Source organism: Amblyraja radiata, chromosome 5, assembly GCF_010909765.2.
Source record: "Amblyraja radiata isolate CabotCenter1 chromosome 5, sAmbRad1.1.pri, whole genome shotgun sequence".
NCBI classification, from domain to species: domain Eukaryota; kingdom Metazoa; phylum Chordata; class Chondrichthyes; order Rajiformes; family Rajidae; genus Amblyraja; species Amblyraja radiata.
In genome coordinates, this window is record NC_045960.1 from 42941529 (window position 1) to 42966814 (window position 25286).

At 44.0% G+C, this 25286-nt stretch overlaps 1 protein-coding gene across 1 annotated transcript; it reads left to right on the forward strand.

Annotated features, from left to right (window-relative positions):
* Positions 1-827: 827 nt before the first annotated feature.
* On the forward strand, positions 828-24505 carry slc35f6 (solute carrier family 35 member F6). Its single transcript, XM_033021083.1, has 6 exons — positions 828-1042; positions 15293-15365; positions 16574-16745; positions 17714-17929; positions 19645-19755; positions 23108-24505. The coding sequence occupies exons 1-6, from the start codon at positions 966-968 to the stop codon at positions 23575-23577; spliced, it is 1119 nt and encodes a 372-aa protein (XP_032876974.1). The 5' UTR covers positions 828-965; the 3' UTR covers positions 23578-24505.
* Positions 24506-25286: the final 781 nt, after the last annotated feature.

A 25286-nucleotide genomic window follows, 5' to 3' on the forward strand; every position in this document is an offset into this window, starting at 1 on the left:
TGTACTCCACAATTTGAGATTTGTAATAGAAAAAAAAATCACATGTGGTTAAAGTGCACATTGTCAGATTTTAATAAAGGCCATTTTTATACATTTAGGTTTCACCATGTAGAAATTATAGCAGTGTTTATACATAGCCCCCCGCCCCCAGTTCAGGGCACCATAATGTTTGGGATACATGGCTTCACGTGTTTGTAATTGCTCAGGTGTGTTTAATTGCCTCCTTAATGCAGGTATAAGAGAGCTCTCAGCACCTAGTCTTTCCTCCAGTCTTTCCATCACCCTTGGAAACTTTCATTGCTGTTTATCAACATGCAGACCCAAGTTGTGCCAATGAAAGTCAAAAAAGGCATTATGAGGCTGAGAAAAATGAATAAAACTGTTAGAGACATCAGCCAAACCTTAGGCTTAACAAAATCAACTGTTTGTAACGTAATTAAGAAGAAAGAGAGCACTGGTGAGTTTACTAATCGCAAAGGGACTGGCAGGCCACGGAAGACCTCCACAGCTGATGACAGAAGAATTCTCTCTATAATAAAGAAAATCCCCAAACACCTGTCCAACAGATCAGAAACACTCTTCAGGAGTCAGGTGTGGCGTTGTCAATGACCACTGGTAGCAGAAGACTTCATGAACAGAAATACAGAGAAATACAGGGAAGTGAAAGTTAAGAGATTTTAAAAAAAATGATTATTGCAAACTATGCTGGTTTAAACATTACAACATTTATTCCACCAGAGAGGAAAAAATAACTCAGAAATGAAGGCGAGTTGAGTTGAGTTGCGATTGGCTTTTATTCAGCCTGCTGGTCGTTGCACGGAGTTAGTTGCAGTTGCTCTGTCAGCGTGACTGGGTCTCAGCTGACTAATCATGTGATTTCTGGTTCCTGTAATGACGGGGAAGAGTTAGTTCCCTTTATAAAGCCGCCGAATTCCCGGCCGGATCGGCATTATTTCAGCGCTTCGATGGCGTGGTCCAAGTATCAGTTGTGCCTGGCAGCGACGATGCTCGTCACTGGCTCCATTAACACACTGTCTGCCAAGTAAGTGTCTGCTGTAGTGTACACACACACAGAGAGTGAGAGACGGGCACCTCGTTCAGCTGCAGCTTGCTTCATTGATGGAAGCTCTCCCTCCCTCCCTCCCTCCCTCCCTCCCTCCCTCTCTCACTCTCTCACTCAATGGATAATCTGCTAGCATTTTGCATTTGGAGATTTTGTTTGCAAATCCTCTTCTAATCCAGTTTATTTGAAATCCACCAGCGTCGTCCTTCCTAATATCATCTATTCGAGATTCCATCCGGCGAAGGAAATTAATTTCGGCCTCCTGTGGGGCAAGGGTATGGGCTAAATTGTGTTATTTGCATTAAACAGAGTTTAATGCCTTAGACAGGGTTTAATGCCGTGATCCCATTGTGGGATTTCAACCCTTATTTTGTGCCTTATTCGCCTTAAAAGCAAGGCAAGAAAACTGTAGTCATACCGCAGGGCTTTGCACCATGGTTGTCAACGGGACTCAGCTGTTAAAGGGCAGGCACTTTACACTTGTGAGGACCTCAATCTCGTCATTTGTTTTTTAAACTGTATATTTTAATTGCAACTGCTAACATTTTAATTACTGGCGTGTTTAGATTCCAAATTTGGATGGGAAGTGGGGGTAAGGGAAGAAGTGAATCGTAACAATGAGGTACAGAATAGAGTATGTGGAGCGGTACACTTCAATGAAATCCAAAGCATTACATTTCTCATGCATCACTATGTTTTTAAAAAAAAAGTCAATGCTGCAATACTTGATGTATAAAATGGCATCTGTGGAGATGTGATCGTCATTGGGTCATGCACTATAGAAACTGTCCGTTTGGCCCAACTTGTCCATGCTGACCACCATGCCCCATCTGCACTAGTCCCACCTGCCTGTACTTGGCCCATGACCCTCTGCAGCTATTTTATCTATGTACCTGTCCAAATGTCTCTTAAGCATTATGATATACCTGTCTAAACTTGGTCTCCCCAGAACGGCCTTCCACCCTCTCTAGACCTCTTTCTTTTTAACTGCTTGCATGACATCAACCGTCTCAACTTTTCCACCCCCCTTACCTACTCCAACCTACCCCCACTCTCTCGTTTTTATTATGGACGTTCAGTCACACTACAGGGGATATAGGGAGAAGGCAGGAACGGGGTACTGATTGGGGATGATCAGCCATGATCACATTGAATGGCGGTGCTGGCTACTCCTGCACCTATTGTCTATTGTCTACACCTCCATCCACCACCAGGAAGCACTTAAAGCCCTCTGTTTCTTCCTCGATCCGTTCCTGTTGCGGCGCGACTCGCGTTGCAGCGGCCCCTACAGCCTGTCTTTTTTTTTTGTCTAGTTAATGTAGTTGTTCGTGTTTTTTAATACTGTTTTTAACTGTGTATATGCGGGTGGTGGTGTGGTGGTGTGGTGGTGGTGGGGGGGGGAACTTTTAAAAATCTCTTCCCCCTGCACGGGAGACCCGACCTTTTCCCTGTCGGGTCTCCGTTGTCGTTGGGGCCTAGCACCGTGGAGCGGCCTCCAACCAGAACGACCTGGGGAGCTCCAGTCGCGGAGCTGCAGACTACTTACCATCGTGTGGCTGGCCGGCTTCGGAGCTTGGGGAACGGTGGTGGCTCGCTGCTGCGGCCCGACCCCAGAGCTCGGAGGCTCCAGCTGCAGTTGCAGACCGGTGGACTGGGATATCGGGAGCTCGCGGGTCTGGGTGGAGACCGCTTTTCGGATTCTCCCGCAACGCGACTTCTCCCGCCTGTGTCGCGTGGTTGGAACGACCCGGAGCGGGGCCGTACATCGCCCGGCGTGGCTTTAAATGGCCGTGGGACTTACCATCGCCCGCCTGGGGCTTCGACATCGGGAGAGAAATGGTGCAGGGGAGAGAAAAGACTTTGCCTTCCATCACAGTGAGGAGGAGATTCACTGTGATGGATGTTTCTGTAAATTGAATTGTTTGTATGTCTTGTAGGAATTGTCTTTGTTTGTATGGCTGTGGAAACAGTTTCGTTTGAGCCTCACTGAGGTTCAAATGACATGTAATAAATATTGTATTGAACCACCCAATTTCCCTCTACTAACACCCACATGGGCCCCAGCTATGCCTGCCACTTTGTAGGGTACGTTGAACAATCCCTGTTCCAGGCGTACACTGGCCCTATCCCCAAACTCTATCTCTGTTACATTGATGACTGCATCGATGCTACCTCCTGCACCCATACAGAAATCATGGACTTCCATCAACTTCACCACCAATTTCAATCCTGCGCTCAAACTTACTTGGACCATCTTCGATACCTCTATCCCCTTTCTTGATCTCACAGTCTCCATCACAGGAAATAGACTATTGACTGACATCTATTACAAACCCATTGACTCCCTCAACTATCTTGACTAGATTTCTTCCCACACCGCTTCCTGCAAAGACTCTATCCCCCTATTCTGAATTCCTCCGTCTACGCCGTATCTGCGCCAAAGATGAGGTGTTCCATACTAGAACATCCGAGATGTCCTCATTCTTTAGGGAACGGGGATTCACCTCTCCCATCATAGATGAGGCCCTCACTCGTGTCTCCTCGGTACCACCCTTGCTCTCCCTATCCCTAGTTGCAACAGAGACAGAGTCCCCCTAGTCCTTACCTTCCACCCCATCAGCTGTCGCATACAAAACAGAATCCTCCGCCACCTCCAACGGGATCACACCACTAGCCACATTTTCCCATTTCCACGCCTTCCCGCCTTCCGCAGAGACCGTTCCCTCTGCAACTCTCTGGTTAACTCATCCTTCCCACCTAAACCTCGACTCTGTCCAGGGACCCCAACAGTCCTTTCAGGTTAGGCAGAGGTTCAGTTGCACCTTCTTAAACCTCATCTACTGTATCCTTTGTTCAAGATGTGGACTCTTGTACATCGGTGAGACCAAATGCAGACTAGACGATCGTTTCGCGGAACACCTTCGCTCTTGCCCGCCTGAACCAACCTGATCTCCCGGTTGCTGGACACTTTAATCCTTCTTCCCGTTGTTCTCACGTAGACCTTGTGGAGATCTCCAGCATTTTGTGTCTACTCACACAGACCTTTCTGTCCTCTGTCTCCTCCATTGTCAGAGTGAGGCTAAATGCAAATTGGAGGAACAGCATCTCATATTTTGCTTGGGCAGCTTACAGCCCAGTATGAATATTGATTTCTCTCACTTCAGCGTAGCCCCAACATTCGTTCTCTCTCTATCCTTCCTCCACCCAAGTCACACTAGCTTCTCATTTTCACCCTACAAACAGTTTACAATGGCCTGTTTCCTTTATCAGCCTTACTTTTTTGCATATCTTTCATTCATTGTTCTTTATCTCTCCACATCACTGTCTATATATCTTGTTTCCCTTATCCTTAACCAGTCTGAAGAAGGGTCTAGACCTGAACTGTCATCCATTCCTTCTCCCCAGAGATGCTGCCTGTCCCGCTGAGTTACTCCAGCTTTGTGTGTCTATCTTCGGTTTAAACCAGCATCTGCAGTTCCTTCTTACACGTACCTCTTCTGGCAACTCGTTTCATGTATCCACCACCCTTTGGGTTAAAAAAAAAAGTGACCCCTCGGGTTCCTATTAAATCTCCCCCCTTAATCCTGTCCCCTTGTTCTTGATTTCCCCTACTCTGGGTAAAAGACTCTGTGCATTTATCTGATCTATTCGTCTCATAGTTTTGTACACTTCTATGATCACCCCTTTCCCTTCTGCTCACCAAGGAATAAAGTTCTAGCCAGCTCAACACCCTCCCTCTAGCTCAGGCCCTCGAGCCCTGGCAACATCCTCTTAAATCTTCTCTGCACCCTTTACAGCTTGACAACATCTTTCCTATAACAGGGTGACCAAAACTGAACACAATTGTCTAAATACGGCCTTTAAATGTGACCTCATCAATGTCTTGTACAACTGTAACACGACCTCTTAACTTCTATAACCCAATATTCTGATTTTTAGTCTGACTTTTAAGTTGATGTTGATTAAAGCAAGTAGTGTATTGCATGAGCGTTGGAGTGCAAGGTTGTGTTGACTGCAGTAGGCTTCATCTACAATACCAGTGCTGCTTTGGTATCTAAGGAAATAACATGGAAGCGGGATGGGGTCATTTGTCCCTCCTACTGCTGTTTCATTCAATTAGATCATGGTTGAATTTGCCTGTGTCCCTCTTTAGTGTATGCAGTAAATACACATTCCATGATTTCCTTTCTCTAAATCTATTCTGTCTTGAATATACATGGTGAGCCTTCATGGCCCTCTTTATTAGAGAATAACAGATTTCCCCCACTACTGAGTGAAGACATTTTTCTCCTGTCAATTCAGAATGATGAACTCTGAAATGCATTCTGTAAATCCTGGACAAACATTTTATCAGGCAGTATCTATGGAAGGCAAAATGGTTAATGTTTAGATCTGGGAACCTTTGTCAGAACTATGAGAGAAAAAACAAGCTTGCTTTCAGTAGGAGATGGTCGGGAGTAGGTGTAGAATAAAGAAAATATCTCTAACAGGGTGTTTGGGGGGGGGGGTCTAGATTCCCTTGACCAGGGGAAAACATTACTCCTATAAGATTTTTTGTATCTTAAAATGAAATCGCCTCAATTCTTATGTAAGAGTATCAGCTCAGCCTGCCTAATGAGATAAATACCATTATTAATTGTCTATTGTGTTTGTTACAGTCTCCTTGGAGATGGATAGTGGAGATTTGCCAGGATGCTGCCTGTGTTGCTATATTGAATGATGTGTGACAAGTTGCCATAAATGCATTGAAATTGCTGACCTTTTGTTGTGCACTGTACTTTTTCTCTGGGATTTTAACCTTGTTCTGACATGACCAGGCACAATTAAGTGCTCTAAGGATTCCAATCCCACTGAGGTCTGAAATGAGGTAACACTGAATAGGCTGGTTTGGTGAAAGCTGAAATGGAGGCATGAATGAGAGATTGTAGGATGTTGGACATTGTAACTGGTGTGTGCAGAAGGGCTAGTTTGTGTTATTACTGGTTTTTACATTTGTGTTAACACTGATAATATTTTCCAATGATCTTGTTTAATACTTAATGCATTCTAATCTATGTTTATTCCTGTTGTATGGTCAGGCTAACAGATCTTGTTTTCCTAACCCTCAAGTACTGGAGTTTCATTTGCCGCCTGCCAATCTGGAAATAATTCTAGAATTTGTGGATTGCTGGAAAATGATAACCAGTGCATTCCCTATCTCCATGGCTGCCTTCAAAAAGCTGGGCTGCAGGATCTGGGACTTGTCTTCCCCATCCATTTGGTATCTGCAAATTTGTGTTAGCAGCTATAAATCCCATGGAAATATAGTGTTGATTCAGAGATGAAGGAATGACCTGTACTGAAGTGAGTGAATTTGCTTGGTACTGGGAGTGTGACTGGGGATTGAGTAAAGGTTGTAGATCTTCAGGTTAAGTTAATTGAGGAGAAACATTTGATGTTGTAAGCCTTTGGAATAAGTCCCTGTCAGTCTTTAAGTTCTTGGAGGGCTGTGAATAATCAGTTGCAGAATATATGTTTAGCTATCTGACCCTATGAGGCTGAACCATGATCCTATTCAGCTGAAGAGCAGACTTATCTACTTCTGCTGCCACATTGAAAGATGTAGACTTGCTTAAAGGTTAAGCACCTTCTCATAATACATTTTTCCCTTTATGTTTATTACGCTACAACAATTTGAAGTAATTGCTATTTATTCCTTTTAACATTGACTATAAGTGCTAAAGACAACTAACGAGTTTCTATTGTCTTTTTTTGTTCTAGTTTGTGGGATGGGAATTGCTTCAAATGTTTAGCACTGAAAATGATGCACCTGCATTCAATATTATTGATCTAGCCTTTATCAACTCGCTTGACTGCTAATTCTGGTGAATTTGGTGTTCCTATTAACTTCCGAGACACTGATCAACACTTGAATATCTTTCATTGCATCCAGGTCTGGAGGTGGTATACAGGGTACTAACGAATCCTGCTATTAAGTGGGACTGAGATGGAATGTTGATATCCCAGCCCTCGGTACAACTTGCATTTTTCTTTCTCTAACTTGTGGTTACTTTTGTAGTGAGTGCAAGCTAGGTATGATGAATCATTAGTCTTGGAATTAAGGCAATGATGAGCCTGCCAGTTTTTGCAACCTATCAATAAACCAACACGCGTACCAATCTGACACTCTTCTCTTCCCACTTTCATGGTTGGATTTGAAGCAACTTTTGAGGCTTACTACCTCTTCAAGTTTTAGCCTCTTGTGAGTATCTTGTGCATGATTTCAAGTCCATGTAACTTTTCCCCACACTACCCTAAACTAACTAAAATGGGAGAGTGGAGAATTTGAATGTATTTGCTTGCATTGATTCATAGAGTCATAGAGTGATGCAGTGTGGAAACAGGCCCTTCGGCCCAACTTGTCCACACCGGCCAAGAATGTCCTAGCTACACTAGTCCCACTTACCTACGCTTGGCTCCTATCCCTCTAAACCTGACCAATCCATGTACCCAGGGCTGCCATCTCTCACGCTTTGAGCGTGAGAATCACGCCCTCAGGCAAACTCTCACGCCCTCACACTGATCAGAAATTTCTCGCGCTCTGTGGTGAGAAATTCTGTGATCAACAGAAATTTCAAAACTCGGATAAACTGCATGGTCCACGGGTGTTGGAGAGCTGGGGCTGAGGGAGGGATGGGAGTAGCGGGCGCATACAGATGCGGGGAGCCGGGGCTGAGGGAGGGATGGGAGCAGCAGGCGGATACAGATGCGGGGAGCCGGGGCTGGAGAGTTTGCGGGGCTGACGAGTATTTGCGCGGCTAGCGAGTCGCTCGCTGCAGCTTCGGCCATGGAGCGCTCCGGACAGTGCGAGTGTCCCGGGACGTCGGGGGCGTCGGAAGCGCCGCTGCCCCGAAAGTCTCTGTGCCAAAGGGACAGACTCTCAAAGGGAGGTGGAGAGAGAGAGAGGGGAAGGAGCCAGGGAGACGGGGGGGAGAGAGAGGGGGGTGAGAGGAGAGAGAGGGGAGAGACAGAGGGGGGGGGAGGGAATGGAGAGAGAGAAGAGGCAGGGGGGGGAGAGGTATGGGAGAGAGAGGTGGGAGAGGGGGGGAAGAGAGAGAGGGTGAGAGGGAAGAAAGGGAAGAGAGAGAGGGGGTGGAGAGGGAGGAGAGAATGGGAGAGAGGGGGAAGAGAGGGTGGTAAAAGAGAGAGGGAAAGAGGAAGAGAGGGGGAAAGAGAGAAACGGGGGAAAGAGAGAGAGATGGGGGCATAGAGAAAGAGGAGATAGAGACAGGAGAAAGAGAGGGGAGAGAAAGCAAGGGGGAGAGTGAGGTGGGAGGGATATATGGGGGAGAGAGGGAGAGAGAGGAGGAGAGAGGAGGAAAGAGATGAGAGAGAGAGAGAGAGAGAGGGGGGGAGAGAGAGAGGGGAGAGGGGTAGATAGAGAGGGAGGGAGAAAGAGAGAGAGGGAGGAGAGAGAGAGGGGGAGGGAGAGAAGAGGGAGAGAAGAAAGAGGGGGGGAAAGAGTGGAGAGAGTTAGGGGAGAGGGGAGAGAGAGTTAGGGGAAAGAGAGGGGAGAGAGGGGAGGGGACGAGAGAGAGGGGGGAGAGTGAGGTGGGACGGAGAGAGGGGAAAGAGAGAGAGAAGGGAGAGAGAGGGGGCGAGAAGAGAGAGGGAAGGGGAGAGAGTGAGAGGGGGAGACAGAGGGAGGGGGAAAGAGAGATGGAGGGGAGAGAGAGAGGGGGAGTGAGAGAGGGGGGGGGGGGGGTTGAGAGGAGAGAGAGTGCATCCTGGAGGACAACCAGTGGCTGCTGGAAGTCAGTACCAAGCACTGGGTAGAAACGGTGGAAGATAGTGGACTTCAAATGGGGGTGGTTGGAGAAAGCATCCTGCTTGCCTGCTAGATTTCCACTTACTGTAACTGCAGGTTCCCGATGTTGGGGGCGTTCAGAACCATGGGACACAGTTTAAGAATAAAGGGGGGGCCAGTTAGGACTGAGATGGAGCACAAACTTTCTTCACGCAGAGAGTTGTGAATCTGTGGAATTCTCTGCCACAGAAGGCAGTGCAGGCCAATTCATTGGATGTTTTCAAGAGAGAGTTACATTTAGTTCTTGGGGCTAACGACATCAAGGGATATGGGGAAAAAACAGGAAAGAGGTACTGATTTTAGATGAATAGCCATGATCATATTGAATGGCAGTGCTGGCTCGAAGGGCCGATGGCCTATTCCTGCACCTATTTTCTATGTTTCTATGCTTGAGTATATGGCAATAAAACTCGATCACTTGATTTTGAAGCATTCATGCATGGTGGAGGTATAATGTAGTCATAGAGTGATACAGTGTGAAAACAGGCACTTCGGTGCAACTTGCCCACACCCGCCAACATGTCCCAGCTACGCCACCTGCTTTTGGTCCATACCTCCAAACCTGTCCTATCCATGTATCAGTCTAACTTTTCCTTAAATGTTGGGATGGTCCCTGCCTTAACTACCTCCTCTGGCAGCTTGTTCCATACACCCATCACCCTTTGTGTGGATAAAGTTACCCATTAAAACGTTACCTCTTAAAAATACTTCATACAAAAAACATTGAAATCATACTTCTACAGTGCACTAAAACATGATTTTAATACATCAAATTTCAAAAAGTTGGAGGGGGGACCCCCTTCTTCCGCACCCTCTCCCCACTCGGTTGCTCCACTCCCTCACCGGGTACCCCCAAGCCCAAGGCCAGTGATCAGTGATCGCACAGCCTCCCCCTTTCAAAAATGCTCCAATCCAATTTAAAGCATATATATTGCATTCAAGTGTAAGTTAAAAGACTCGCTGAAGTATGCACCATATTGCACAATTCCAATGGGAGGGGGATACTAAAAGAATAGGAGTTGCCTTGCATTTTAAGCTTTCAACTTGTGTATCATGTGATTTCAGCTGCTATATACTAATGATTATGATGTAATGAACACTCGAGGAAGAAAGACAAGGAACTACTGACCAATATCCCTGATTGTGGTTTGGCAGAAAAATGCTGAAATATGAAATGAAGCATTTAATAGCAAGCTGCTTGCAAAATTGAGCAGATTAGGCATAACATTTTTTGACCTATTGCTGTTCTTTTGAGGATGGATTTAGTAGGGTAGTTGTGCGAGATGCAGTGAATATGACGGAAGCACAGAAACCGGCCCTGCAGCCTACAATGTCTGTGCCTGGCACAATACCAAGTTGAACTAATGCCCTCTGCCTCTGTGGAATCCATATCCCTCCTTTCCCTGCACAACCAAGTGCCTATCTAAAAGCCTTTTGAGCCCTACTATCGTATCAGCTTCTGCTACCATCCATAGCAGTGTTCCAGGCACTCACAATTCTCTATTTAAAAGAACATTCTCCACTCATGGAGTCTTGTCATATCGTCAAAAAACAGGCCCAACTTGCCCACACTGGCTAACATGTCCCAGCTACACTAGTCCCACCAGCCCGAGTTTGGTCCATATCTCTCCAAACCTGTCCTATCCATGTACCTATCTAATTGTTTCTTAAACATAGGGATATTCCCTGCCTCAACTACCTCCTCTGGCAGCTTGTTCCATACACCCACCACCCTTTGTATGAAAAAGTTACCCCTCAGATTCTTATTAAATCTCATGTAAACTATTTGCTCTTACCTTAAAACTATGTCCTCAGGTCAGGGGGGAATTTTTTTTGACTCTCTGCCCTATCTGTAACTGGACTTTAGTGCAAAATTAGAGCACATGGTATTGGGGGTGGAATATTGACATGGATAGAGAATTGGTTGGCAGACAGGAAGCAAAGAGTAAGAATTAAAGGGTCCTTTTCAAAATGGCAGGCAGTGACTAGTGGGGTGCCGCAAGGCTCGGTGCTAGGACCCCAGTTACTTATGATTTAGACAAGGGAATTAAATGTGACAAAATAGAGAGAGTACAGAGGAGATTTACTAGAATGTTGCCTGGGTTTCAGCAACTAAGTTACAGAGAAAGGTTGAATAAGTTAGGTCTTTATTCTTTGGAGCGCAGAAGGTTAAGGGGGGGACTTGATAGAGGTCTTTAAAATGATGAGAGGGATAGACAGAGTTGACGTGGATAAGCTTTTCCCATTGAGAGTAGGGAAGATTCAAACAAGAGGACATGACTTCAGAATTAATGGACAGAAGTTTAGGGGTAACATGAAGGGGAACGTCTTTACTCAGAGAGTGGTAGCTGTGTGGAATGAGCTTCCAGTGGAAGTGGTGGAGGCAGGTTCGATTTTATCATTTAAAACTAAATTGGATAGGTATATGGATGGGAAAGGAATGGAGGGTTATGGTCTGAGTGCAGGTAGATGGGACTAGGGGAAAATAAGTGTTCGGCACGGACTTGTAGGGCCGAGATGGCCTGTTTCCGTGCTGTAATTGTTATATGGTTATATGGTGACATCTCCAAGTTTGCGGATGACACAAAGTTGGTTGACAGTGTGAGCTGCGAGGACTTGGATAGGTTGGCTGAGTGGGCAGATGCATGGCAATGCAGCGTAACATGGATAAATGTGAGGTTATCCACTTTGGTGGCAAGAACAGGAAGGCAGATTATTATCTGAATAGTGTCAGATTAGGAAAAGGGGAGGTGCAACAAAGCTGGGTGTGCTTGTACATCAGCCACTGAACATAAGCATGCAGGTACTGCAGGCAGTGAAGAAAGCAAATGGCATGTTGGCCGCCATTGCGAGAGGATTTGAGTGTAGGAGCAAGGAGGTCCTACTGCAGTTGTACAGGACCCTGGTGAGACCGCACCTATTATGTATTATGTGCAATTTTGGTCTCCTTATTTGAGAAAGGACATTGCTATTGAGGGAGTGCAGCGGAGGTTCACCAGGTTAATTCCCGGGATGGCGGGACTGACATATGATGAAAGAAAGGGTCGACTGGGCTTGTATTCACTGGAATTTAGAAGAATGAGAGGGGATCTTATAGAAACATATTAAACTCTTAAGGATTGGACAGGCTAGATGCAGGAAAAATGTTCCCGATGTTGGGATAGTCCAGAGCCAGGGGTCGCAGTTTAAGAATAAGGGGAATCCATTTAGGACTGAGATGAGGAAAAACTTTTTCACCCAGAGAGTTGTGAATCTGGAATTATCTGCCACAGAAGGCAATGGTGGCCATTCACTGATTGATTTTAAGAGGGAGTTAGATATAGCTCTTGGGTCTAAAGGAATCAAGGCATATGTAGAAAATGCAGGAACGGGGTACTCATTTTAGATGATCAGCCATGATCATATTGAATGGCGGTGCTGTCTCGAAGGGCTGACTGGCCTAAGAATACGGGGTAAGCCATTTAGAACGGAGATGAGGAAATACTTTTTTACACAGAGTTATGAGTCTGTGGAATTTTCTGCCTCCGAGGGCAGTGGAGGCTGGTGCTCTGAATGCTTTCAAGAGAGTGGGATATGGGGAGAAGGCAGGAATGGGGTACTGATTGTGGATGATCAGCCATGATCACATTGAATGGTGGTGCTAGCTCGAAGGGCCAAATGGCCTACTCCTGCACCTATTGTCTATTGTCTACTCCTGCGCCTATTTTTTCTCCTATCAATGCATTTCGTAACTTTATATACTTCTATTGGGTCTCCCCTCAACCTCTATGCCCCAAAGAAAACATGTTTGCCCAACCTGTCCTTGTAGCTAATAGATTCTAATCCAGGCAGCATTCTGGTAAATATCCTCTGTACCATCTCCAAAGCTTGACATGCTTCTTGTAATGGGATGACCAGTACTGCACGCAATATTCCAAAAGCAGTCTAACCAAAGACCATTGAAATCCCTGGTAACATGACTTCCTAAATCTTGTGTTCAATGCCCTGACCACTGAAAACCAGGATACCATATGCAGTCTTTACTGCTATCTACTTGTTGCTTTCAAGAAGCTATGAACTTGGACTTGATAGAAACATAGAAACATAGAAATTAGGTGCAGGAGTAGGCCATTCGGCCCTTCGAGCCTGCACCGCCATTCAATATGATCATGGCTGATCATCCAACTCAGTATCCCGTACCTGCCTTCTCTCCATACCCTCTGATCCCCTTAGCCACAAGGGCCACATCTAACTCCCTCTTAAATATAGCCAATGAACTGGCCTCGACTACCCTCTGTGGCAGGGAGTTCCAGAGATTCACCACTCTCTGTGTGAAAAAGGTTCTTCTCATCTCGGTTTTAAAGGATTTCCCCCTTATCCTTAAGCTGTGACCCCTTGTCCTGGACTTCCCCAACATCGGGAGCAATCTTCCTGCATCTAGCCTGTCCAACCCCTTAAGAATTTTGTAAGTTTCTATAAGATCCCCTCTCAATCTCCTAAATTCTAGTGAGTATAAACCAAGTCTATCCAGTCTTTCTTCATAAGACAGTCCTGACATCCCACGAATCAGTCTGGTGAACCTTCTCTGCACTCCCTCTATGGCAATAATGTCCTTCCTCAGATTGATCCATCTGTACATTGTGTAGGAAAGAGCTGCAGATGCTGGTTTAAATCAAAGATAGACACAAAATGTAGGAGTAACTCAGCGTGACAGGCAGCATCTCTGGAGAGAATGACCCCTGAGTTACTCCAGCATTTAGTGTCTATCTGTACATTAGTTGTGTTAAGGGTCTTGGCATTATCTGTAGACTTTCTCCTTGCATTTGACGTCCCAAGTGTGATACCCCGCTTGGTCACATTGAACTCCTACTGCCACTTCTCCACTTATCTGTAACTGATCTACTTTCCATGACAATCTTGTCTCACTCTTCATAGCTTGCCAAATTTGTTCTAAATCCCTCATTTGGGATGTTGTACTCTTATTATAACACAACCTATTATAACACAAAGCCTGTTTAGTTCTTCCTGCTAGAGGTATTACACCTAGCGTTCAGCCCTCCATTTGGAAGCAGGATATCCTGAAGGCACTCCTGTCTTGGCTTGTGCTCAGCCAAATAGCCCTTGCCAACTATTGGTCAAGTACTAGACGAAAGCAGTACCATAAATGTGTCCAACATTTTAATCCGCAAGGATTAGTTCTTCAAATAAAGCTTGCGATACTGAATTATTTATGACCATGAAGGCCTGGCTTTTGTCTAATGCCAAGGTGGTAGCAGATAAGATGGAGGCAACAGTTGGCATCCACGTATTTTGGCTGAGGAAATGCTTTTTCCCTGCTTGTTTGTACAATGGGTATCAAATGAGCATGTGATTGCTACCCATAACTCTCCCTCGTCCAGTCCTTATTGAGTACTGACATTATCATTAGTAATCTTGCTGTTGATGTTTCCTGGCCCTGATCTACAATGGGTAGAACTTAGATGAGGGGCGATGGTGGAAATTGTCTAATAATACTCACAATACTCATCAAAGGGTTTTACCTGCTTATCAGCCTAAGCTGTTACATTTGAAATAGAAACTAGTTGGGTAGTGAATACAAAAAAACACAATTGTTATAGACGCCAGGAGCAACAGATGCTGGTTTACAATAAAAAGAGGATAATGTCCTGGGGTAACTTGGTGGGTCAAGCAGCATCTCTGGGGAACATTGATATACAATGTTTTGGGTCGGGAGCCTTCTTCAGACCTTCAGTCTGAATTGTGTGATTTTTGCTGTCGTGACTAAGGTGTAATTTGTCAGGGATCTGGACTAACAATCTCATCCAGAATTCAAATCTTCGTACAATAGCTGCAAATTGTTTATAACATTCACTTAATTCAAAAGTTTAATTGGTTACTGGTGATAGTTACCATGAAGCAACTGGTTGATTTATTTATCTTTAAAGTTTTGATTGCTAAAAGCCCTTAAAGGAGTAAATGTGTTGCCCTTGCCGAGTTTGGTTTGGTGAATTTAGACCTTCTGCAATGTGGTTAATACTTTAATATCTCCATGGTCTACTGAACTGCTTTTTGGGACCAGCAGTCGTATGCTGGTGATGAACACGTCCTGGAAAGACTGCTGACTCCAACTGAATCAGCAACTCTTATTTTAAATGCACATTTTGTCTAGACTCCTAGTAACATCCATGGCTATAAGGTGTTAACATTTATCAATGAAGGAAAATGTTGGTAGAAGCTAACATCAAATGACAAATTTGGGTTCGGAGGGAGAGATAGATCAGCCATGATTGGGTGGTGGAGTAGACTTGATGGGCCAAATGGCCTAATTCTGCTCCTATCATTTATGACAAAGCTCTCAATGTGTTGCAAAGCATTATTTTTACCATTGTTTTTAAACTTGTCAGGTGGGCAGATGACTTCAGTGCTGCGGGTTGCCATGGATCAGCGGTTCACAAGTTCAATCATCCTTTCCTTCAGGCGAGTATGTGCTAGTTAGCAGCTGCAGCCATAACATGTGACAATTTAACTTGAGGGTACTCTAATCAACCACTCTATCCATACATGAGAGCAATGATTAATGAGGCAAGAAAACATTAGTCATTGTGTAACATAGAACCACCATGTCTATGCCAATATCATGCCTATCTACATTAATTTTACTTAACTGCATTAATTCCATATCACTCTGCCCACTCATTCATGCACCTGTTAAAATTCAAATGCCTTTTAAATGTTACTTTCCTGCCTCCTCCACCTATGGTATACTCCACATGCCAACTACTCAATACAGACAGGGAGGGGATTGAGAGAAATAGCAAATTTGTCACTGATCCCTTTCAAACCTCCTCTCACACCTTTAAATGGATACCATCTAGTTTTGGATACCATAGGAAATAGACCCTGCCTATCATATCTACTACTTTCAATGTTGTATGCTGCTATCATCTTACCTCTGCCTCCAACCCATCTAAATTTTTATTTTAACTCGCAGCCTCCAAACCAGGTGGTGACCTTCTCAATCCTTTCTGCATCCTCTAGTTAATGACATGTTTCCTGTGTGGCAACGAGAACTGCACAAAATGCTGCTAGGTGCAGCCTAGGCAATGTTTTGTACAACTTTGTACAGCCTGTTTTCTCAGTGCCTCTGCTGATGAAGAACACACCATATCCCTTCCTCACGACCTGTCTACCTGTGTTGCCATTTTCAAGGACCTTGTACATAATCTCCATTCCACATTCCCAGGGCTCTGCCATTTGCTATGCAGGTCCTGTCTGGTTTCCTTTACATGTCCTGCTTTAAATTCCCAAAGTGCATCCCACCTCACTGTCTGATTTTAAATGCTATCTGCTATTCCTGTGCCTACTTTTCCAGTTGATCTATATCCTGTTGTGGACATCACTGTCCACAACACCACCTAGGTTGGTGTTATCTACAAACCTGCTAACCATGCCACTACATTCTCCTCCAAAATAAGTTTGCAATTGGCTAGCTACTATGTGGGACCTTGTAGACAATGTTTCCTACCTTGCTCATCAATCCATTTGGTCACCTCTTCAGAAAAGAAATCTGTTGCATATGTAAAGCAAACTGGATCCATGCTTGCATTTAAAATCTTCAGTTGAAAGCCAATGCTGTCTGACCTTAAACAAGACCATCTGCAATTTAACACTTTTGTTGTTTGTAGGCAGTGGGAATGTTCCTTGGGGAAGTCTGCTGTCTGGCTGCTTTCCACATAGTTTTGTGCTATGATCGACAAAAACCAGAACCACAAATGGCTTCTGCCAGGAACTTCAACTCTTTCATTTTCCTTCCCCCTGCTGTGTGTGACATGCTGGCCACTAGCATTATGTACATTGGTAAGTCTACTGAGTGTTTGAAGAATGTCTATATAATCTTGTGATTACAATGGATCTCCTATTTGGAATGGCCTTTGGGATATAGAGTCAATCAGTGGCATTGTATATTTGTCTCTTTGCTGACTAGTAATGGAAAAAACACTGGGTAATTTGTAGAAGGCAAACGGCAGGGCTGCATTAAGAATGAGCTGATTAATTGGGGGCGGCATGGGTGCTTGTCTGTACGGAGTTTGTGCGTTCTCCCCGTGACTTGGGTGGGTTTACTTAGATCTTAGGTTTCCGTCCACACTCCAAAGATGTACAGGTTTATTGGCTTGGCATAAATGTAAATTGTCCCCAGTGTGTGTAGGATGGTGTTAATGTGCGGGGATCACTGGTCGGTATGGACTCGGTGGGCCGAAGGGCCTGTTTCCGTGCTGTATCTGTATCTGTAAAAGATTCTACACTCCTGTGTTGGGATTTGTATCAGTGTTTGGTGGTTCAGGCACCAAAGTTACTAGTCTGGTAACTTGGTCATGATGCTGACACTACCATCCGTCAATTGTGTGTATTCAATGATATTCCCATAACATCCCAATTCCCAATAGGGGTGGCACAGCCGTAGAGTTGCTACCTTACTGCATCAGAGACTTGGGTTTGATCCTGACTACGGGTGCTTTATGTATAGAGTTTATACATTCACCCCTATGACTGCGTAGGTTTTCTCCCGGTGCTCCCATTTCCTCCCACACTCCAAAGACATGCAGGTTTGTAGGTTAATTGGCTTCGGTAAAAACTAAATTGTCCTCGGTGTGTAGGGTGGTGCTAATGTATAGGATGATCGCTGGTCAGCGCAGACTCAGTGGGTCAAAGTGCATGCTTCCACGTTGAATCTCTAAAGTCTAAACTTATCTCCCTATCAGTTGTGAATCTGCTTTTTCTAGTTTTAAATTTTCTAACACCTATTATGTTGGTACATCTCTCTCCAGCTTTGAACTTGACCAGTGCCTCCAGCTTCCAGATGCTTCGAGGAGCTGTGATTATCTTCACTGGACTGCTCTCTGTTGCCTTCTTGGGCCGCAAGTTAATAGTCAGCCAGTGGGTAGGAATTTTCTTCACCATCTGTGGACTTGTCGTTGTTGGTTTGGCGGACTTTGTCAGTAAAAAGAGTGACCAAGAACAGCACCTATCTCGGGTGATAACAGGTAATGATGTGTTTAGTATTTCCTCCACTCTAGATGTAGATCCATATTGAATGGGGTGGCGTAGTGATATAGAGTTGCTGCCCAGGTTTGATCTGGACTGGTGCTGTCTATATGGAGCGTGTACATTCTCTGGGTGCTTGGGTTTGGAATACTTTATTGGCACATGTGACTAGGCACAGTGAAATCCTTTGCTTGCAAACTCAATGTATACAAATAGCAGCCACCTACAGCACTGACAAAGTTGCAAAGTATGCCGGCTCCTCCTTTTGTTCTTTCCCCCCCCCCCCCCCACACGCACATCGGTTCCCGCCACAGCTGGGTCCCCATTGTCCTTTGTTCCTCCCCATCCCCCCCCCCCCTCCGTATTGTCCATTGTTCCCCCACCTCCATCATTGCGCGGCCCCCCCCCATGCCGGGTCCTCCTTTGTTCTTCCCCTCCCCTCTCCCCCTTTCTCCCACGCTCTCGTCAACCATGGGTCGACCCTGGTTTCCTCCTACATTACAAAGACGTGCAGGTTTATAGGTTAATTGGATATTATAAATTGTCCCTAGTGCATAGCGTAGAATTAGTGTACATGTGATCATTGGTCAGTACTGACTCAGTGGGCCAAAGGATTTGTCTCTATGCTGTATCTCTAAACTAAATTAAATACTTCCTTGGGGATGAATAGTTTTGGGTTGGATGAATTGCATTGGCTTGCTTATTAAATTTATAGAACTGCATCGGCTTATTACTTAAGTTTCATAACTTAAAGACATCTACTCTCCATGCAGTTGGGCACAGACCCTATCTCCATTTGGATGACTCCTCTGGCATTTTAGCTATTGCCTTAATGTTTCCCTCGTTGTCTTTGCCTCCTTAGAAATATCCTCCATGGATTTTGTAGTTTAGGTGTTTCAGTTAGGCATCTTGGCTTCCTCCAGCACAGTAACTGTCCCTTTGGCCCATCAGCTGCTACCAATCAAGCACCCATTAGGACTAATCCTATTATTCCTTTCAGATTTCCATTAATTCCCCCATTCTACCATTTACCTACATGATTCCCAATTTAGTGGCCAGTTAATTACTAACACCTTGGGATGTAGGAGGAAATTGAAATGTGGTCATAAGGAAAACAAGCAAACTCCATGCAGCACAAGTTGGAATTGATGTCATTGGAGCTGAAGCAACAGCCCTGAGTACGCACCAGTCAGTGCTATCAAATTAGTTGTTCTACTGTAACCCACCAAGTCTCAAAATTTACAATTAGTTATTTAAGGAAAGTTATCTCCTATCCAGTAGTAATAATAAAATCTACCAATTTTAATTAATCTATGAACATGCACAGGTCCTTTATCCTATTTTTCCTTCAGTTCATTGGGCTATAGTTTATGTATCTCTAATCTCTAGCTTGCCTCCTGACCAACCCAAGTCACAAACTTGCAAGATGCTTAATCATGGCTAACTGCCAACACCCAATCTCATACATGTTCATGGACCCATCACAGTTCTGTGACATTTAGTTGCAAACAGCCTTCCAAGTATATCTGGGCAGACTATTGTCCTTCCCCACAGAAACAGCTTTTTGTATTGTGGGGTTTCTACCTAATCAGTGGTACTGTATGTTTCATGCTAATATTGTATAGACTAAATTAAGTTGTAGTCTCACACCAGTGTCAAGGGTAAAATGGGCCAAATTCAATCTATTTGGTATCTTTTTCAATTCATCTTTTAGGAGACCTCCTTATTGTCATGGCACAAATAATTGTTGCTATTCAGATGGTGCTAGAGGAAAAATTTGTTTCTAAACATGATGTCCACCCACTTCGAGCGGTGGGCACAGAAGGTATGATATATATGCCTTTTGAACTATTAAGCAGTTTAAATGAGGGTGTTCTGCTGTTTTGCCATAAAACATGACCATGCTTTTATTTTCCACCATTGCAGTGGTTTGTTTGAGGAGTTGGCCAATCTTAATGGGATTCTTTCAACAAGATTGAGAATATGGGGACAAACTGCAGATGCTAGAAACTGTCGAGCAAAATAGTGTTGGAGGAACTCAATGGGTCAGGTGGCATCTGTGGAGGGAATGGACGGATGACATTTTGGGCCTGGGGCCTTCGTCAGACTGATTGGAGCACGGTGAGGAAGTTGGAAAAATATGGGCAGGGCGAAGCCTGGCAAGTGATTGGGGGGGGGGGTGGAGAGATTTAAAAATGGGTAGCATACGTGACAAAGGCTAGAGGGGACAAGACGAGGAGTGAGATTAAAAGCCGAAGAAGGGTGCAGGTGGAAGGGAATGAGGTAGAGGGAAGGGGTGATGAAGAAAATGGGGACTTGGATGGGAGATGAGTGTATAGTGGAGGGGTGGAGAAGGGTGACTTGGTAAGATGTGGGGAGGGATAATCGGGAGATGGTGGGAGAAATGTGTGCACTAAGGTGAAGGGAGTGGTTAACTTGAAATTAGAGAATTCTATGTTCATGTTTTTGAGTTGTAAGCGACCCAAGTGGAAAACAAGGTACCATTTCTCCAGTTTGCATGTGGATTCAATGTGGCAATGGAGGCCAAAGACAAAGGTCTACATGAGAAGGGGAGTAAAAATTGTTAGCAGCCAAGAGAACCAGCATGCTTTGAACAGGGCACAAATGTTTGAAACGGTCATCTAGAAGAATGGGAGCATATTGGCTTAAAACATTTTCAAGTGGATGACTAGAAATTTCATAATTGGGTGTTCATTAAGAATTGAGGGGGAAAATTCGCAACCTAAAATTATTTGTCTTGGAAGACAAAGTTCTGCATTTCGTCTTTTTGTGCATATTAAGCTTGTTTAAGTTTCATTTTGCGGATAATTTTTGTGTAACATCTTGCTCAAGGGGTTGTGCCAGTGTGACTGATTCTTTGTTACATAACTTTTACTTGTCTTGAGTTTTTTATTGTATGTATCCTGAGATGGCACAATTAACTTGCAGCAGCACAACAGATATATACATAGTGCTCAGTAGACATCATAAATGAACAGCAAAGAAGCTCAATATATAAAAACATAGTGCAAAGACAAAAGCAAAGCCCCAAGTCCCTATTGCAAGCAAGGCAGTTCATAGTTCAGAGTTTAGTTGGGGGGGGGGGGGGGGGGGGGAAGCTGCTCCTAGACATTAGTTTTCAGACTCCTATACCGTCCCGATGCCGGGAGTGAAAAGAGAGCATTGTTATGTGGACTAGGCAATGTTCACTGCTTTCTGCAATCATCTTTCCTCCTGGAAATTTTATTTTTACAAGCAAAAAAATTGTTCCTCTTTCACTTCCTCACTCCAGTCACTACTTTTGAATGCAACCTATTCTAATAACAATGTAGGAAACTGATTTACCAGTCCTAAATTTAAATTGAAAAATAACTTGCCTTAACTAACAAAGCCATTGTTAGTGCCATGACCCAAGTTCCCAAAGGATTTTAAAGCAAAGCCAAATAGGCTTGGAGTCATACAGAAAAAATGGGCCCTTCAGCCCAAAGATCCTATAGCAGAGCAAGATGGCTTACTCTCACGCAAACGCGTAGTATGGTCATGGGCAGATTCATGGGCGATTATAGGACCCATTTTAGCAACCAGCCTCCGCCATCTTGCTCCGCCATCTTGCTCCGCCATCTTGCTTCCGGCCAAAGATCGGATCTTGGCTTCCGCCTCCGCTCCCGTATCTTCGCTTTGGTCTTTGACTTGGGCGTGGAGAAGGGTGCGCGGTCCGGGGCAGCGGGGAGAGGGGGTGTGCGGTCCGGGGCAGCGGGGAGAGGGGGTGTGCGGCCCAGGGCAGCGGGGAGAGGGGATGTGCGGCCCGGGGCAGCGGGGAGAGGGGCATAGGGGGGGGAAACATTGCAGTGTGGGGGGGGGGGGGGGGAAAAAGAGTTGAGGGGTGGGATAGGGCCTAGTGTGTGTGTGAAGTTGTGGGGAGGTTTGCAATGTTTCTTATTTAATGTCCCTTGTCTAGTCTGAAATAAAGTTCATCATTGGATATAAAAATTACATACATTTATATCACATTCATGTATGTGTGTTTATAAACATTTTATTCTTTAACAAGAATTAACAGAATTATGAACTAACAGAATTATGAATCTAACCCTATATCACGCACAAAAACTGTTCCCCCGCTATGTTAATTACCCTGCGAGTCGGGTCGGGTAGGTTCCGGTTACTACAAAATCAACTCAAACACTGCTTGTGAGCCATTTAAAAAGAAATGATTTAAAAAACATTAAAAAAGACAATTACCAGAGTCAAATTTTATTCTTGACAAGAAGTATGAACTGACAGAATTATGAATCTAACCCTATATCACACACACAAACTGTTGCCCCGCAACATTGATTACACTGCGAGTCGGGTCGGGTCAGGTAGGCTCCGGTTACTAAAATGGGCGGGGAAAAATGTCCAGGATCCCCTCCGTAGCGTACTACACGTCAGCCCATTGCATTTCACAGGAGTAAGCTATCTTGCTCCGCTATAGGATCTTTGCTTCAGCCCACTGTCCATGCCAATCATAGAACACCTAACAATACTAATCTCACTTACCAACATTTGGAAGATGGCCTTCAATGTCTTTGCAATTTAATTGCTTTTCTAGATACTGCTATTGAAATGTTGAGAACCTGCTGCCGCTTGATACCAACAATGTGCTGGGTGAAAAAAAATTACTCTTCTGATTTCCCCCATAAACAACCTGTCCCTTGTTATATGCCCCTACCTATAGTTGTAGACCCTTGATGTGCACAAGTATTGGATTTGTAGCTGGTGTACAATGACATTCAGCTTTTAGGTCAACATTTCCCAGTCTGTCAGAATTAAAAATACTTTGGCATGCTCAAAGGTAGATCTTGAATTAGTATTTAACTTATGTTACTCACGGAATAATATTGTTTTGCCTGCCCAAAGCTTAAACATTCTCCTGTCAATAAATGTTTAAAGGTTTTTTCTCTAGCAATTCAACATGCTGCAAATTGCACATTTAATTGATGCCGATAAGGTGATTAATAACACTTTGAACCCCAAATTGGTGTTTATTTGGTAATTTATTAATGCAGTGAGTGAGAAATTCATAACACTTGCTACCCATGTCATCTGCTCTTTTGCTAATCTGATTCATGTCTGCTGCATTATTAAGGTTAACGACTTAAATATGTTGACTTTAATTATTTATTTGTTTTTAGGTATTTTTGGATTCATCATCCTAACTTTGCTGTTGATTCCAATGTACTACATCCCAGTGGGGGAATTTGGTGGCAACCCAAGAGGTGTTCTTGAAGATGCACTTGATGCTTTCTGCCAAATTGCAAAGAAGCCATTAATTGTTATGGCCCTCTTGGGAAATATTTTGAGCATTTCATTCTTCAATTTTGCTGGCATTAGCGTGACAAAAGAAATCAGTGCAACCACGCGAATGGTTCTGGACAGTCTAAGAACCGTAATAATCTGGATAGTGAGCCTTGCAGTGGGTTGGGAACAATTCCATTGGCTCCAAATCCTGGGCTTCACAATCCTACTGACAGGTGCATTCCTCTACAATGGGTTCCATAAACCAATCCTCGAAAGGCTTCCTTGGTACCAGAGCCCTGGGGTGGAAAATCCTGAAAGGGACGAATTATTGATTGACAAAGACTCCATAAACTACAGTTCATGAAAATTAAATGGATTAAAGTTTAGGATAATGTCTTTCTTGCATACAATGACCAAAGGAGGTTTTGTCTTTAACAATTGGTGGTTTTAGAATTACGTTAGAGGGGTGGAATAAAACAGACACTCGAATGGCTGATTATGGAGTATAGTTTTCTGGATCACAATATTTATATGTGTGTTTGGGAAAGATGCATTAAGAGACCTGGATTGTTTTAGAACTCCAAGCAAGGCAGCTGAAGTAACATCTGTTTGAAACATCTGGCTTGGTTGGCTGAATGTTCCAGCTATGTTTTATCTTCCGCAACTTGAGGTAATAGTCAGTAAACCTAAGTGCTCCCCTTCAAGGTGCACCCGGTGAAACCCTTGATCTGTCCTTTGCAGGCCATTATTGGACCCCACCTCGAGAGCAAATGAATTTGGCAGTTTGACCCTTCTTTACCCAGCTTTGCAGTACCTGAATCTACTGGGTGTGCAGATCTTGGAAGGGGCCATTGGAAGCTCAAGCACTTTAATGAAAACCTGATGCTATGACTATCTGTAACCTTCATTATCTGTCTACTATGTATAACTGTTTTCCACTAACATTTATCTCATGTTTATGGACAAAGTATTGCCAGAATTGCTGTTGTATTGATTTTTTTAAATGGTTACCAGTGCTAACTGATATTTGCAATTTAAATTGACTTTACATTTTCATTGAATTGTTTTACTTATCAATGGGAATAATTTAAATGGACTTGCCTATAATTGTAAAGAGATTGGTGCTTTCATGTGAAATATTTTGCAGCAGAATGTTAAAAGTGACCTTTTTAAGCCTATAAAAAAATACAACTTCACTGCAGCAGGTTGCTATTTCTACATTATTGTGGCTATAATTAAGATTGCGCTCTCTGCTGCTTGATTTTTGACCACTAAAATGTGATTGGTTATTACTACCTTTCTCGCATACTATCTCCAGATCCACTTTAACTGAGCAAAGTGGATTTGCCCACCATCTGCCTGTACCTGTGCATCCAATACAAGAGAGGAATAGATAGGGTAGATGCAGTCTCTTGCCCAGAGTAGGTGCATCGAGGACCATAATGTTTGGGACAAAGACCCATAATTTCTTTATTTGCCTCTGTACTCCACAATTTGAAATTTGTAATATAAAAAATCACATGTGGTTAAAATGCACATTGTCAGATTTTATTAAAGGGTATTATACATTTTGGTTTCACCATGTAGAAATTACAGCAGTGTTTATACATAGTTCCCTCATTTCAGGGCACCATAATGTTTGGGACACAGCAAAAATGAAAGTAGTCATGTTTAGTATTTTGTTGCATATCCTTTGCATGCAATGACTGCTTGAAGTCTGCAATTCATGGACATCACCAGTTGCTGGGTGTCTTCTCTGGTGATGCTATGCCAGGCATGTATTGCAGCCATCTTTAGCTTGTGCTTGTTTTGGGGGTTTTCTCTTCAGCATATAAAAGTCATGCTCAATTGGGTTCAGATTAGGCGATTGACTTGGCCACTGAAGAATTGACTTTTTTTAGCTTTGAAAACTCCGCTGCTGCTTTAGCAGTATGTTTGGGATCATTGTCTTGTAGAATGAACCACTGGCCAATGAGCTTTGAGGCATTTGTTTGAACTTGAGCAGGTAGGATGTGTCAATACACTTCAGACTTCATTATGCTACTACCATCAGCAGTTGGATCATCAATGAAG

Excerpts from the sequence above, each read along its gene's own strand:
- slc35f6 (XM_033021083.1), top strand. The coding sequence starts at position 966 with ATGGCGTGGTCCAAGTATCAGTTGTGCCTGGCAGCGACGATGCTCGTC. Across the intron at positions 1,043-15,292 it reads ATTAACACACTGTCTGCCAA|GTGGGCAGATGACTTCAGTG; the intron begins GTAAGTGTCTGC and ends TAAACTTGTCAG. Across the intron at positions 15,366-16,573 it reads TCAATCATCCTTTCCTTCAG|GCAGTGGGAATGTTCCTTGG; the intron begins GCGAGTATGTGC and ends TGTTGTTTGTAG.